At 36.2% G+C, this 14850-nt stretch overlaps 2 protein-coding genes across 3 annotated transcripts; one reads left to right on the plus strand and one right to left on the minus strand.

Annotated features, from left to right (window-relative positions):
* Window positions 1-1475: 1475 nt before the first annotated feature.
* Window positions 1476-4882, minus strand: LOC306851018 (RIMS-binding protein 2). The gene is made up of 5 exons (XM_079387040.1): window positions 4292-4882; window positions 3968-4130; window positions 3738-3841; window positions 2757-2828; window positions 1476-2673 (listed from the first exon to the last, which is right to left on the minus strand). The coding sequence occupies exons 1-5, from the start codon at window positions 4496-4498 to the stop codon at window positions 2608-2610; spliced, it is 612 nt and encodes a 203-aa protein (XP_079243166.1). The 5' UTR covers window positions 4499-4882; the 3' UTR covers window positions 1476-2607.
* ywhag2 (3-monooxygenase/tryptophan 5-monooxygenase activation protein, gamma polypeptide 2) lies at window positions 4670-12924 on the plus strand. Of its 2 annotated transcripts, XM_079387039.1 has the most exons (3): window positions 4670-5088; window positions 7833-7901; window positions 10881-12887. In XM_079387039.1, the coding sequence occupies exons 2-3, from the start codon at window positions 7881-7883 to the stop codon at window positions 11535-11537; spliced, it is 678 nt and encodes a 225-aa protein (XP_079243165.1). In that variant the 5' UTR covers window positions 4670-5088; window positions 7833-7880; the 3' UTR covers window positions 11538-12887. The 2 variants fall into 2 exon arrangements, with proteins under 2 accessions (XP_079243165.1, XP_079243164.1); XM_079387038.1 differs by lacking the exon at window positions 4670-5088 and having other exon boundaries at window positions 7680-7901; window positions 10881-12924.
* Window positions 12925-14850: the final 1926 nt, after the last annotated feature.

The raw sequence follows: 14850 nt of genomic DNA on the forward strand, positions 1-14850 counted from the left end.
AACTGGCACCCAAGAAATTAGCAAGCAGGAAAAAGGCCATTTTGCTCCAAAAATGTTTGAAAATATTTTTCATAACAGTCGTTAAGAGCACTATTGAACATTATACATTACATGAGATGAGCTGGAAATGACACAGTGGAAATGATCATAAATTAAACTAAACTAAATATAGAATTCTGCTGTGGTTCATCTATATACACACAATTGGACATTATTATTAGACAAATTAAATAAATGTGAAAATGTGAAAAGTATAAGAACTTTCTAAACTTCACCAAAGCCAAACCCAGTTACATATCACAGGATGTCTGTAAATCATGTTTGTTTTGTTTTTTACAACACACATTATCATTGTACATCACAGAGAAGTGTGTGCACATCCCCCACTTCCTTCTGTGCGTGTCAAATGAGAGTTTGAGGTTTGGGTTGTCTAGACAACAAGTCCATTTGGTGTGCATCATGTTCAGTAGAATAAGAGAGCGGCCTCCTGTTTATCAAACTACCAAATACTCAGGGGAGACTGGGACAAAAGTGTTTAATTCAAGCATCGGAAGAAAGAGTGTCTGATATGACATTGTATTCGCTAATCTCATTTCAGGTTGATAATATATCAAAAGATCTATAATTGTTTTACTTATCAGCATCTTAATGTACAATTAGCAATTAGCCATGATTTTGAATTACACTCGTATGATATTTATACGACACAATACCACATCTTCATATTGGATTCTAAGTATATGTAATATGCTGATGAAACGGTGTGATTTTACACAACATAGGAACCACCCTCCCCCTCAGGAAAGAGCTCTACAAGTGCAGCAAACAAGATTATGCTTCAAATATTCAAGTTAATATGAAGCTATTGATAAAACACACACAAAACAAGTGTAACATCTTCCACCGATCATATTTTCTCACCGACCAGCACTGCTTTTTTTTCAAACTAATGGAATATAATGTTTCTAAAACCACACCGTCAGACTATGCCTGATGCAATCTGATCACATGTTTACTAGACTTCCTCTTTATTTCTTTGTGTGAGTTTTATGTATGCTAAACACCAAGGGCTTTTTCTCTCATTTCTGATCTGTCTTTTATCGGTTAAAATGCCCTTAAAAGGAACTGATTCGAGTCCGTCTTCGAACGAAACTCACTGTAGTCCAATAGGCGTTCATTTGTGCTTCTTTAAGACAGCGACTGCAGGGCCTCTTCCTGTGGTTTGCACCATGTGGCCTAAAAAGTGTTAAAAGGCGACAACTTCTTTCTCTTTTCGCTGTTGTTTCCGGGATCAAGCAGGCAGAGAACTGGTAAGTCACTGCTCTTCGGTTTAATCTGAAATATTGGATAAATGTAACTACTTTTCTGGTTTTATGAACTTGGTTACAGAATGGTAAACTGCTTGATGTGAGTGAATGTAATTAGTTGAATTTGCTAGAACTTAATAATATAAATGAATCATTAAAAAAGTGAATACATTCAAATTATTTATTAAAACATCAGTTCTTTTATTTTTTTAAACTAGATTAAGCTTTAATAGTCAATTCCAGTGGTTCACACTGAATACATTTCACATACATTTCTTTCTTTCTTTTTTTTTTTTTTTACAAAGCAGCAAAAGTGGAGGCATTATACATTGTTTTATTTTAGATTAGTTAATTACACATGTAATATTGAATTTTTACCTAGAGCACAGGCGAAAAATAATGATTCTTAACTTCCTTATGGTGTACACTGACTCACTATGAACAACTGAAGCTGATGCAACTGAACATTCAATCATATTAAAACATGATCTGACTAATTTTCATATTTTAACAAATAGCTGTAAAATGAATATTCGGAGCACATGGAGATAAGAGGAAGCGTGCAAAGAGAAGAGGCGGGAACATCAGTGCAGTCACTCATAAAGTAGACAGCACTACTAAAGGTCTCTACACAGTGTAGTGTTTCCTACTTTATGGATGAGTGTACTGTTTGCTGCGAAGGAGGATCTTATGGAGAACCAAGTGATGCTGAATGTGTATGTCTTGTTTATTAAATATGAATAAAGATGGTGTTTCAAAGTTGATTGTAATGCAATAATCTTTTTTTTTTAAATGCATTCATACGTCTTTATATGTTCATGTTAACTTGTATCAAACAAATTTGAATTCATGAAGCAGTAATAAAATGAAGCTGAACTGCGTAACTGTGTGCAAAACATATAGTGTGGTTGTTAAACTAACACCAGTGCAGTTGCTGCATACAGGAAGGAATTACAAAAAAGTCATCAGTATTAAAAAGAAGACATAAAACAATAATCCTTAAATTACCATTATCAGTCTTTTAAGGCTGTATAATGCACTAGCTGTTTTCCAAAAGCTCTTGTATAAATCAGAAATTAATTTCCTTTTATGTATTTAATTGGTGCTAAGCATAGTGCATATGTAGTGGAAAGGTCAAGTGCATTTAGAGACATGATACGTCATGAACATTACAGGAAACAAGACACATTATATGGTAAAAAAAAAAAAAAACTGGAGGTGGAGTTGAATTCAGTAAAGTGGGTTCTATTCACAATCTGAGGTCACTCTCCTGTTCCTGATTTCTGATTGCTCAGTTCCTTTAGTCCCAAGGCAGAGTTTGCAAAAAGTTTGATGGCACAAGACCTCGGTAACCATGTAGATCTCCCTGGATCAATATAAAACAGTCATTCTTTAACTTACGACCTTTAAAAAAAATGCATGCGTGTTAGACAGAGTCATAATACTTACATAATAAAATCCATCACTGTCCATTTCTCCAAAAACGTATATAATGTCTCCTGCACGAAATGGAAGCTCATCCTTAAGGAGAAAAAAAACCCACTAATTTAAAATTCTGTTTGATATTTTAAAATTAAATTATTGTATATGTATTTAATAGTCTAATAGTTCAAGCAACTGGCTATCAATAAATCAATACATAGCTGAGATATGTGAATGAACAGATAGATAGATAGATAGATAGATAGATAGATAGATAGATAGATAGATAGATAGATAGATAGATAGATAGATAGATAGATAGATAGATAGATAGATAGATAGATAGATAGATAGATAGATAGATAGATAGGCAGACAGACAGAGAGACAGACAGACAGACAGACAGATAGACAGAAAGACAGAAAGATAGATAGATAGATAGATAGATAGATAGATAGATAGACAGACAGACAGACAGACAGACAGACAGACAGACAGACAGACAGACAGACAGACAGACAGACAGACAGACAGACAGACAGATAGATAGATAGATAGATAGATAGATAGATAGTATAGTACTTATATAGCATGAATACTTTTGGTAGCACTTTATTATAGGGACCAATTCTTATTGTTAACTAGTTACTTATTAGCATGCCTGTTATTAACATATTGGCTGTTTATTAATACTTATAAAGCACATATTCTGCTAGATCATATTCTGCATCCCTAATCCTACCCAACACCTAATCTTAACAACTACTTTACTAACTATTAATAAGCAGCAAATTAGTAGTTCATTGAGGCAAAAGTCGTAGTTAATGATTAGTTACTATGAGAATTGGACCTTAAAATAAAGTGTGACCATAGTTGTACAACATATTATATAATATAATTTTTTTTTTATAAAATAATAATATATATTGTTTGAATTATATTTTAATATGCTGTCAATCAATTAATATTTTTTGCATGTTGTACGTATTTATTGGAAAAGGCATTCACCTCAATATCCATGTTTGGAGAACTTTCCCATGGGTCATAATCAAAAATGGCCACCATCCTGTGGACCTTCACACCATCCGGCAAACTAGAAGTTTCACTGGGTGCTAAAATTAAAAGTACAAAGTAGTCACAACTCAATCCATAAAAGTGTACTATTTAAAAAACATTTATTAAATATATGTCTAGTTTAATCAAACAAAACAGAAAGAGATATAAATGTAAATGCTTGCCTATGGAAGGCGTCTCCTCTGGTAAAAACCCCTGCTGGAACAGACGAAGTTTGAGCTCTCCGTCTTCCACAGGAATCTCAGAAACCATGTTGCTCGGCACAAAACCGAAGCGACCACCCGTCTCTCCACTATAGAAGCCGTCAGCATCTTTATCTCCATATACCTACAAAAGAGCACATCACAGCATGAGCTAAGTAGGACAGAAATGATCTGAAGATCATACGTTTCATTTAGTAGGTTCCTGTAAGATGTGAAAGTTAAATTTGACGTATTATGGAGTTCTGCATAATTGTTAATTAAGATACAAGAAATAAACCTCTTTACTTTAATGATCTGTCCTTGTTCAAAAGGCAGCTCCTCCTCCATTGTTTCAGGGTTTGGTGACATCACCGCAGGGTTGTATGAGAACAGAGCCACAAAGAGATGCACATTCGGTTCAAACATTTCTCTCTCAGATTCCCAGTTCTCTATATCTTCTGGTGTAGCAACCCTAAGACCATCTGGATACAGATAGACATCCAGCCCAATCATTCTAGTCTTTTTCCTCTATGCCTGCGACTGTCCAACTGATGTCCCCTCAGTAGGCAGACAGGTGGTTAGCAAACACCCATATGCTCACTATATCTGTCGCATTAAGAGCGGTATCCAGGTTAATCTGCTTCAGACTAATCCTCTTGGAGGAAATGAATCAGTTTTATCTGAGACATCCTCAATTACAAACCTGGCACGTCAAATGGTTATCAAGTCCATTTTTTAAGACAGTCTACAAAACTCTTTAGCGAATGAACAGATTTCACATCGTAGTGTGAAAGGGACTAGAAGCATTGAGGAATTGGAATAACACTCTGCCAGTGGATTTGGCCAAGTCCTGCTGCGCACAGTCCTGCCGATTAGCTGAGCCATCCGTTCTGAACTGTGCTAAGTAGACCTAGCTGTTAACCACATTATCGTCTCGGAAGTAACCCTGCAAGTCCCGTTCACCTTTTCAGGACAATCCTTCTCAGTCAACAAAAGGTTTGCATGGGTCAACCTGGGGAAACCAAAAAACATTGTGGAGATATTGTATAAACCAAATGCCATGTTATGGAAGAGAACTTTATTAACTGTTCTACTGTTGACTGGTAAGGTAAAACAGCATTAATTCTATTCTATTCTATTATATTCTATTCTATTCTATTCTAAGAATTTTATATTTGTATTTACCATATTCTTCAAACTTCCATATTCTGACACTTATTGAAGTGTTCATAACACTAGCTAATAGTCAAAGGTTTATTTATTTATTTACAGGTTTTTGAGAAAACATTTCTCTTATGCTCACATCTTTATTTTTCACATTTTTTTTGCATTTATTTGATCAAAAATATAATAAAACAGTAATATTGTGAATTATTATTACAATTTAAAATAACTGTATTCAACTGTAATACAGAATGTCATTTATTCCTGTACATTCTCAGCACCCATCACTCCAGTCTTCAGTGTAAGTTTCGGAGAAATAATTCTTCAGAATTCTGAAATGCATTAAGATTTCATATGTATGTGCATTTCAGAATTCTGAAGAATTATTTTTGTTTTGTTATATATATATAAACAAAAACTGATAATCAAAATTGATAATAATAAGAACCGTTATTAGTAACTGAGCACAAATTATGATTGCTAATAATTGAGCACCAAATCAACATTCTAGAATAATTTCTAAAAGATGACTGCAGCATTGAATTACATGAATAAATTAGATTTTAACATATTAAAAATAGCTCTTAGAAGTTGTAATAATATTTCAGTATTTTGAGAGACTTTTAGACAGACTTTGTGAGCATAAGACACTTTTTAAAACATTTAAAACAATTCTTAGTTACTCCAAACTTTTATTAGTACTGTATCCAAAAGGAAATACATATGATTGTTCCAAATGTTTGCCAGTTTTTTCTATGATGCTTATTAAATAGTTATAGAGAACAATGAAAAAGAAAACAAAAAACTATTGCTAGTTTTGTAAAATGAATCGTATGAAGACCCTAGTTGCTTGTCTGCTTCATCGGTCTGATATCTATAACCTTTCTAAGCATAGACAAAAAATGAGACACATTATCCTAAATGTTACAATAATTGTGTCATCCCCAAAATCCTCCACTCCATACAGGAGGGGTGCTAGATATGGTAATAGGGATGACTCATTCTCCCATATTGCATTTGTTCTTAGAAGACCTCTGATGTGCCATCAACATCACTGCTGATATGTGGCCTCTTGACTCCCATATAAGGACTATTACATCATGAGTGAGGCACCCATATGGCAAGCCATTTTAACATTTGTTCTTTAAACATTTCTAATTTTATGTTACTTGTTAGTAGTATCTACTGATAGTTTTACTAGTACTTTTACTGTAAATGATTTAATAGTACTAGTATTAGGCAAATACATATGTATCTGACACTCATAAAGGTATTTATCTCAATTGCCAATATAAGCATTTAGAGAAAAGTAAAGACATAAAAGATGGCAAGACTCCCATGTCATCTGAAGGACTTGACTCAGACACAACAAGGTGGACTCAGACCCAATACTAGCACAATTTCTTATACTGTATGTACGTTTTTATATTTTATATTTCATTGTCACATACAATCATAGTCAAAATGTTATAGATCTTTCTAGTTGGAACTGTTTTCTTAAGATTTAAAATGTAACTAACAAATGGCTTTGCATTAGTTTCTAATATGTAAATATGTTGTTACAATTTTAATAGCTTCAGTTAATGTAAGAATAAGTACTAGTCACTAGTAAAGCTTGAATAGTCAGAAACACCTGAAATACAAACTAGGCAGAAGTGAAATGATATCTGAATCACAGAATTAAATGAATTTAATGAAAACAATTACAAATATCACTAATTATATTAACATAGCACATCATTGTAATAGTAGTAGAATACAGTTAATAAACAGTAAACTAAAAAAATATTAGTCACTATTGAAATATATACCAAAATCAATATTGGACTAATAAAAAGTGTTACATTTTATTTTATGGTGTCTGTGTTACAGTGTAATTGTACATTTAAATACTGAGTAATAATAATTAACACCACTTACTGTACTTACTGTAGTAAATATATATTTACTATACGGTTTGGTTTCGGTCAAGGATCGCAGAACGAACCAAAAGAAGCGGGGGCTGCAGAACTACATTTTAATATTAGAAACAGTACTAATGGTATTAGTTAGATCCCAGATATATTAGCCTATGCATTTTTTATCTATGATTCTCCCACAATTTTTTATAATTTTTTTTTTGCATTGTTGTATGTTTATCTTATGTTTAACTAGTATGTAGCACCGTGGTCCTGCGAGACACAACATTTCGTTCCACTATATGTCCACACATGTAGCAGAATGACAATATTTATTTTAAAGGTTTAATAGACATAGCAGAATCGTCATTTATAAGATCACTGAATGTTTAAATCGAGATTGTGATCTTTTAATGAATAAATGTGCATACATGAGCCTATAGCCGATGTATTTTTGTATCCCATTTCATCTTTGTACCAGACCTCAAGAGTAACCTGGCGGCCCATTGCTTGCATGACCCATGGTGATATTGCATGTAATTATGCACAGTTTTAAGTAATAAATGTAGTGCCAGCTTGCCATAGCACCCACGTTTAGAACCCTGACGTAGCCCTCCAGCGCGTGAGGAGGGGCGAGCACGAGCGCAGACAGCGAGGAACAGCTGCAGAGAGGTTCTCGTTCATTCAATTACACCGCATAGCTCATACAATATTACTGTTTCTTCCCCAAAAAACAAATAATATCGTCCAAACCATAACCATCCAACATGGTTGACCGCGAGCAGCTGGTTCAAAAAGCCAGGCTGGCTGAGCAGGCAGAGAGATATGATGATATGGCAACAGCCATGAAATCGGTAAGTCATTCTTTCAATTTACCCTTGGGGTTTTATTAGTTTGATGTTTTAGTTTGACCAACAATCGCTAAATCATTCAGCCTGTCTGTCTGTCTGTCTGTCTGTCTGTCTGTCTGTCTGTCTGTCTGTCTATCTATCTATCTATCTATCTATCTATCTATCTATCTATCTATCTATCTATCTATCTATCTATCTTTCTTTCTTTCTGGATTTAAGATACATAAAGATATTTTTGGGGTGATGATCTATGATAAATCAGTGCTTTATTAATGAGAGTGCAGTGGATCGGGTGTAGACTGTCTGGATCTTGGGCGGTGCCTCCCGTCTTACCCGAGCCCACAATCAAATGAATGAGACAACACATGACAAATGTATAAATATGTAATATAAATCCAAAAACATCAATATTTTGCACATTATTCTTTTTTTTTAAATCATTGCTTTGCGTAACATACTGCATATTCCTGCTCATAATGCAGTGGATAGTAGAAACAGGCGTTTTGTCATTGCTGTTCATCACCCAAGCATAATGTAGTATTGCCATAAATGCATTAGATATTCATCTTCCATCATTAACATATATAAATTCCAACAGCCTTTTTTTTCTTACGCATCCTCACAATTTAGTTATGCCTTCCTATATTCATTCTCCACATATGGGAGATATTAAGATATTTCCTCTAAACCAACGTTAGAGGCAGCAGCATTCCTTCTAGAAGCTTCCATCCTTGTCATATTGCAGTAAGGTCCATGATTCAGATTGGATATCCCTTCTTGTTTCAAACCCACCGATTTATATATTATTATAGGCAGTGTATCTCTTGTACAGTGTTAATTCATAGTGAATATTATTTTTGTGGAAATTTTAACAGTATTTGAGAGGATGAGCATACAAGGCACCATAATGAATTCATTCAAGGCCTTAGGGCTTCTCGAGGGAGCGGAGAAGGGGAACATCTGCATCTCTAACGCTTCTTCACCGTCAGCATCCTGACTATATTCCCATCCAAGTGAGGGCATTTAGGAGACTAGTTTTAGGCTTATGGCATTTGAGAAGGACCTCTCCGTTTCTGCTTTGTTAAGGGTTGATATCATGCTTTTTTTCTGGAGGGGTGTCGTCTAGCATCTCTTATTTCTTGAGTGATTGAATGGTTCTTACCCATGGTAATACGTTTCTGGCTTAATTAAAAATGACATGTAGATGTGTCTGCCTCAGCACTCTTTATTCTTAGATCTCCAATAAATGATCTTCATATTGAAACAGTCATAAAGCAACTGGGTGCAAAATCTGTTAATTTACAATCTAGACCAGATGTATTGGCATTCATTACCAGTGTTTTACAATAAAGTCTTTATTTAATACAAATATGTGCAATATGAGATTAAGTGTACTGACTGAAAAATAGAGTAGTGACAGACAAGATCCACCCGATCAATTTAGCTAAAATGGTTGTATTATCTTACAGCCATATTACCTTGGTCTAAATCCCAAATGGCTGTTAAAAGGGAAGGTTCCCATCCTTGCAATGATTGTTGTGTATGTCGGACAGGCAATTTTAGCTTCATGGATCAGTGGGGGAGATTTAAAAGCAGTTTGACTCTAAAGTTACTTCAGTCCTATAGATAAAAGCCCATTTAGCCACAGACCTGATGGGAAAGTGCCCACAGGCCTCCATTATCTTGATGCGTCCGGCCAAAGAGACAAGCAGCAATAGGCCAAGCTTCAAACTTCACACTGGAGTGAGATTATCTAGTTTTTACTTTAAATTTGTGAAAGGCTTTCTTCCATGTAAATATTTGCATGCGATTGCAACACGGCTACCAAGGTAACAAGGTTACCCGTCACCCACCACAACTAGCCTATCTGTTACTATCTGTCCGTGTATCCAGACGTAAATAGCAATCAGTTTTTTTTAAATAAAACCCTTTCATATCCTCCTGCCTCTGTTTCGTTATGAGTCCTGTCTTCCTGTCCTAGCCAGTGTTCCTGTTTTCTACTCTGATCTTTATTGAAGCTGTCTTTGAATTCTGTTCTCTTTGTAGTCTGAGGAGTTTGAGAGAATCATTTTAGCTTTTGTGGCTGGTAGCTAAAATCAGATACCTTGATCTGAAGCACGTGACATTTGAAAAGTGTTCAATTGCACATTGGTACATTTATAAAAAATAAAGGTCCTTATTGGCTTTGATGGTTCCGTGAAGAACCTTTAACATCCGTGGAACCTTTCCATTCCAAAAAAAGGTTCTCTATAGTGGAAAAGGATCTTTACTGTTCTTCCCACAAAGACTCTAAAAAGTTCTTTGAGGAACCCAAAATGTGCCAAAACACCGTTTTGAAACCTTTATTTTCAAGAGAGTATAGAAAACAATTTAACCTATGATATTATGTAATTGCACCACAAAGAGGTTCTGATATTTTGACTAGAAGGAGATCTGTGGTTGACATGAGTGATTTATGACTTACCCTCGTGAAAATATGGAATCAAACTCATTTTACATACATAGTATAGCCGTCCCAGTTTGGCAAGAGAAAAGGTCAGTGAGAAGGCCACTGTAACACATGAACTGCCGCACAGCGATCGTGTTAACTTACACTGCAGCTGCCCTGGAGGGTATGTGGGAACATTTCGCTTCCCACCCCTGCCCCCACTCTCGGCTGAAGTAATTTCACCTCTAGTGTATTGTGTAGCGCTAGCGCTCTGTCATCTCACTAGATAGAGTTGGACTACTGTACAAAATGAGACGATTGCCATGGAAACTGCACTTGGCATATAGCTCGAGCTCATGGCTGCACAATGCATTCAGCCAGCTGATGAAGCTCTCTGTGGATATTATCATTATGCAACTGAAAAATTAACTGTTGCACATTCATATTATCACTAAGTTAGTTATAACTTAGCATAACAAGAAAAGATTGTTATTACCTTGCTGGGTGATGTACGTCTCTTTCCTCAAACAGCGTTCTATTTCCTTCCTTTGTAGGTAACCGAATTGAACGAGGCCTTGTCCAATGAAGAGAGGAACCTCTTGTCCGTCGCCTACAAGAACGTCGTAGGCGCTCGGCGCTCATCCTGGAGGGTCATCTCCAGCATTGAGCAGAAGACCTCTGCGGATGGCAATGAGAAGAAGATCGAGATGGTGAGGGCCTACCGTGAGAAGATTGAGAAGGAGCTGGAGGCTGTGTGTCAAGACGTGCTCAACCTGTTGGATAACTTCCTGATCAAGAACTGCAGCGACACCCAGCACGAGAGCAAGGTCTTCTACCTGAAGATGAAGGGAGACTATTACCGTTACTTGGCCGAGGTGGCCACAGGCGAGAAGCGCTCCACCGTGGTGGAATCCTCCGAGAAGGCCTACAACGAGGCTCACGAGATCAGCAAAGAGCACATGCAGCCCACTCACCCCATCCGGCTGGGATTGGCCCTCAACTACTCGGTCTTCTACTACGAGATCCAGAACGCTCCGGAGCAGGCCTGTCATCTCGCCAAGACGGCCTTTGACGACGCCATCGCCGAGCTCGACACCCTCAATGAGGACTCCTACAAAGACTCAACCCTCATCATGCAGCTGCTCCGAGACAACTTAACACTGTGGACGAGTGACCAGCAAGATGATGAGGGTGGGGAGGGCAACAATTAAAAGTAGACAAGTTCTCGATCTAGAAACATAAAAATGGCTGGTGGACTTTGGCAGCAGCTCTTGCCATGGTTTCCTCTGCAGCAGCAGTTCTTTATTTTTCCACGAGTTTAAAGAAAAAAAATATCAAGGGTGGTAAAGGGGGGCTGAAGTCCTAGTTTGAATATATACAGAAATATATATAGTTGAATGGGCCTCCCTCTTCTTGGTTCTCTTTGACATTTGCCAAAACCACTGAAATGTGGTTACAACAACGACCGGAAACGGTCGTTGTTGGTTGGGAATGGCAGCCTCACACTGGCATATGGACTGATGTATTTCAAAGGGATGCTGCTTATTTATGTTTTGGGTAGTAGAAAAGCATTTCAAAAAGAGGGTAAGGTGGCGTTCGAAGGGTAAAAATAGTATTAAATGGTTCCAGTATTAGTGACGAGTTGATCAGTTTGAATCGTCCTGTATGCGCTCAATTAACTGAACTGGAAATTCGATTTAAATAGCTATTAGATGGAAGTGCATTGAATATAATTGTGTTCTTTTGAATGCACCAAAACAGATAAAGTTTAGTCACTGTCATATATTCATCACAGTCTGATACTACTGGAACCATTGAAGGACAGGTTGGGGAAAAGGCTGAGACTGATCTGGTTTAAAAAAAAAGAAAAGAAAAGAAAATAGGAAAATATTGCAGCTTCAAAGTTTGTGGTTTACTTCTGTGTTTAATTTATTTTTGCACTTGCCAAGTATACTGTTTTGTCAGTGTAAGATAATTACAACGATACTATCAATGATTCAATATTGTGCATGCTGGTGATGTATTTATACAATAGCTTGACTTTATTAACTTATATCTTGGATGTTATGTATTCCTATAATTGATAAGTAAACTGGCTTCATATTGTTTATTTATAATTTATCAGTTTTCGTTTTGATTTGCTATTCCAAAATTGTGATTGTTAACAATAAATCAATCTGTTATGGGCGTTGCCGTTGTGACATGGAATGTTTTTTCTTTAGCTAGGCTGACTTTAGAAAAACACTACTGATCACGTAAATGTACCGGTGTTTTTCTTGGTAAATTGTAACCATGACATTGTTAAGCAATGTTTTGCTCTCTGAACAATATATGTCATATTATGCACATTGAACGTGTGGTTTAAACAACAGTAACGTTACCGAATCAGTGTTTTCCGTGACCGATTCAGAACATGGACCATAAATTGTCTTTGGCAGTATTTTTAAATTCATTTCTTTGCCTTTTTCCTTTCTTTTTTTTTACTTTCAGCTGTATCCTGAGTGACAATATCTTGAATGTGAATAACTATGTAGCAGTTGCACAAGAGCCAAAATAATTATAACAATAAAAAGACAGAAAAAAAGAATTCAAGTAGTCATAGATGTATCATGTCAATCAATGCTGGTCATGTGTATTGTTTTTCCATTATTTACTCGTATAAAAAACAAAAAAAATTTTAAAACTGAATTACAGCACGAAATTTGCATTGAAAACCTGCTGTTCTTGTCAACCAATCTACAGTTAAACCTCATTATATGTTTTAAAGCACAACATGCCTACAGGTTCAAACACTGTGGTGAATCCACAACTGAATTTAAGAAGACCAAATGGTTCTTCTCTGCATTGCACCTACTCTCCATGATTAGTGCTCAGCACTGCATTGCAGAGCTCACCTCTCCACAATATAATAATGTGCTTGACATACGAATGTGCCTCGATAAGGACCGTATTATTGGCTTTAGTTACAGCATGCCTGCATTAAAAATCATTTGATGTTTGATGAGGGTAGAAACTGCAAAGGAATGGCTGACTTTTTTAATTTGAAGGTCACATGACAAACCTGCATGCCTGTAGACATTTCCAATTATCGGCATGACTAATTATTTGAATAATTATCTCACTGATGCTAAACTCGGATCTCTTCTGCTGTCTGAAATGAACGTGATGTGTGACTGCCACCTAAACAGCATGAGCACCATCTGAAATCACGCTTCAATCTAGTACCCTTTGCATTTGTATCTATTTCTTTTTCATATCATGAAGGTAAAACAAACTTACACACTGAATTGCTAGCTCTTTCAGCATTCTGCTGCAGCCTCCTACAGCAACCCACACCCAGTAGTGCAAGAGATAAATTTCTCTGCTCAAAATGGTCCACAATAACAGCCAATCGCAGGCAGAGTGAGCTGTCATATCCACCAATCCAGTGCATGTTGCTAGGGCTGGAGAAAAAAACATCCCCTTTCCCATTGGCACTGTTCAGACATCTAGAACAACCTGCAAAGAGATAAACATCAGAACATCAGAGACACCGTTAAAATTCAAGGGAAACCTGTCTCCCCTCGTTCACATTGAGACTTTGCCATGTAGGCAAAAAGAGCAAGCCACCATTTTCTGCTGCATTATGATCGGATGCAAGATAGAAAGATCTGAATATGTTTGCCCTGGTTGAGTTGCTCAGATAAGGCTTCTCAGACGAATATTTGTCACCTCAAATATATGTGCTGCATTATTTCTTTCTGTTCTGTTGAGGCTTATTTAATTCATTTCATACTTGATCGTCTGATAAACAGGGACATTCTATCTTACGCACAATTGGAATACGTCCATCTCTGCCCCTCAAGGGTGTTCACATTTAAAGTTGAATCTGGAGAAAATAAATTCATTAACACATTGTACCATCTGTATAAAACCTAATGCCAAGGATTTGTGATGTGCCTTGGTCTATCTGCTTAAAACGACTTCCAAATCAATAAGAAAAATATGCCGAGATATACGTCATTAAAAACCACTGGTAAATTAATTGTGCCCCTTATGGTTACAGATGAACAAGTAAACCTACAGACAAAATTTTAATTCACCCATATGTTGTTCCAATCCTGTATGATTTCATGTCTTCTGTGGAGCACAAAGGAAGAGGTTTTGAAGAATGCTGGCAAACAAACAGTTTTAGTGTACATTAACTTCCATTGTATTGACCAAAAAATCTAATTACACTATTACATCTGTTACATCAACTATTACATCTAATAGTCCGGCACTATAGTGAGTAGAATGTTTTTTATTTGACATAATAGAAATTGTGTTTTACAAATAATATTTCATGCATATTTAATAGTTTTTTATATTTGATTTTTTTACATTTTCTCACAGTATACATTTGGTCTGGGCATAAACTGGGTAGATGAAAATATATAGCTAATTTTAGGATAGAGGTCCATCACACCAGGATGATTATCTGTATGCGGCAGCTAAAAGACTGGAAACCCCTGGTCTAGACAACTAACTTACTTATTAAAAACA

This window comes from Barbus barbus (assembly GCF_936440315.1).
Source record: "Barbus barbus genome assembly, chromosome: 31".
Lineage (NCBI taxonomy): Eukaryota > Metazoa > Chordata > Actinopteri > Cypriniformes > Cyprinidae > Barbus > Barbus barbus.

What these genes read in the sequence shown, in the direction of transcription:
- LOC306851018 (XM_079387040.1), bottom strand. Translation starts at nt 4,498, where the DNA reads ATGATTGGGCTGGATGTCTATCTGTATCCAGATGGTCTTAGGGTTGCT. An exon ending in AACAAGGACAGATCATTAAA is followed by an intron (nt 4,131 to 4,291) that starts GTAAAGAGGTTT and finishes GCTCTTTTGTAG; the next exon opens with GTATATGGAGATAAAGATGC. An exon ending in AGAGGAGACGCCTTCCATAG is followed by an intron (nt 3,842 to 3,967) that starts GCAAGCATTTAC and finishes TTTTAATTTTAG; the next exon opens with CACCCAGTGAAACTTCTAGT.
- ywhag2 (XM_079387038.1), top strand. Translation starts at nt 7,815, where the DNA reads ATGGTTGACCGCGAGCAGCTGGTTCAAAAAGCCAGGCTGGCTGAGCAG. An exon ending in TGGCAACAGCCATGAAATCG is followed by an intron (nt 7,902 to 10,880) that starts GTAAGTCATTCT and finishes CTTCCTTTGTAG; the next exon opens with GTAACCGAATTGAACGAGGC.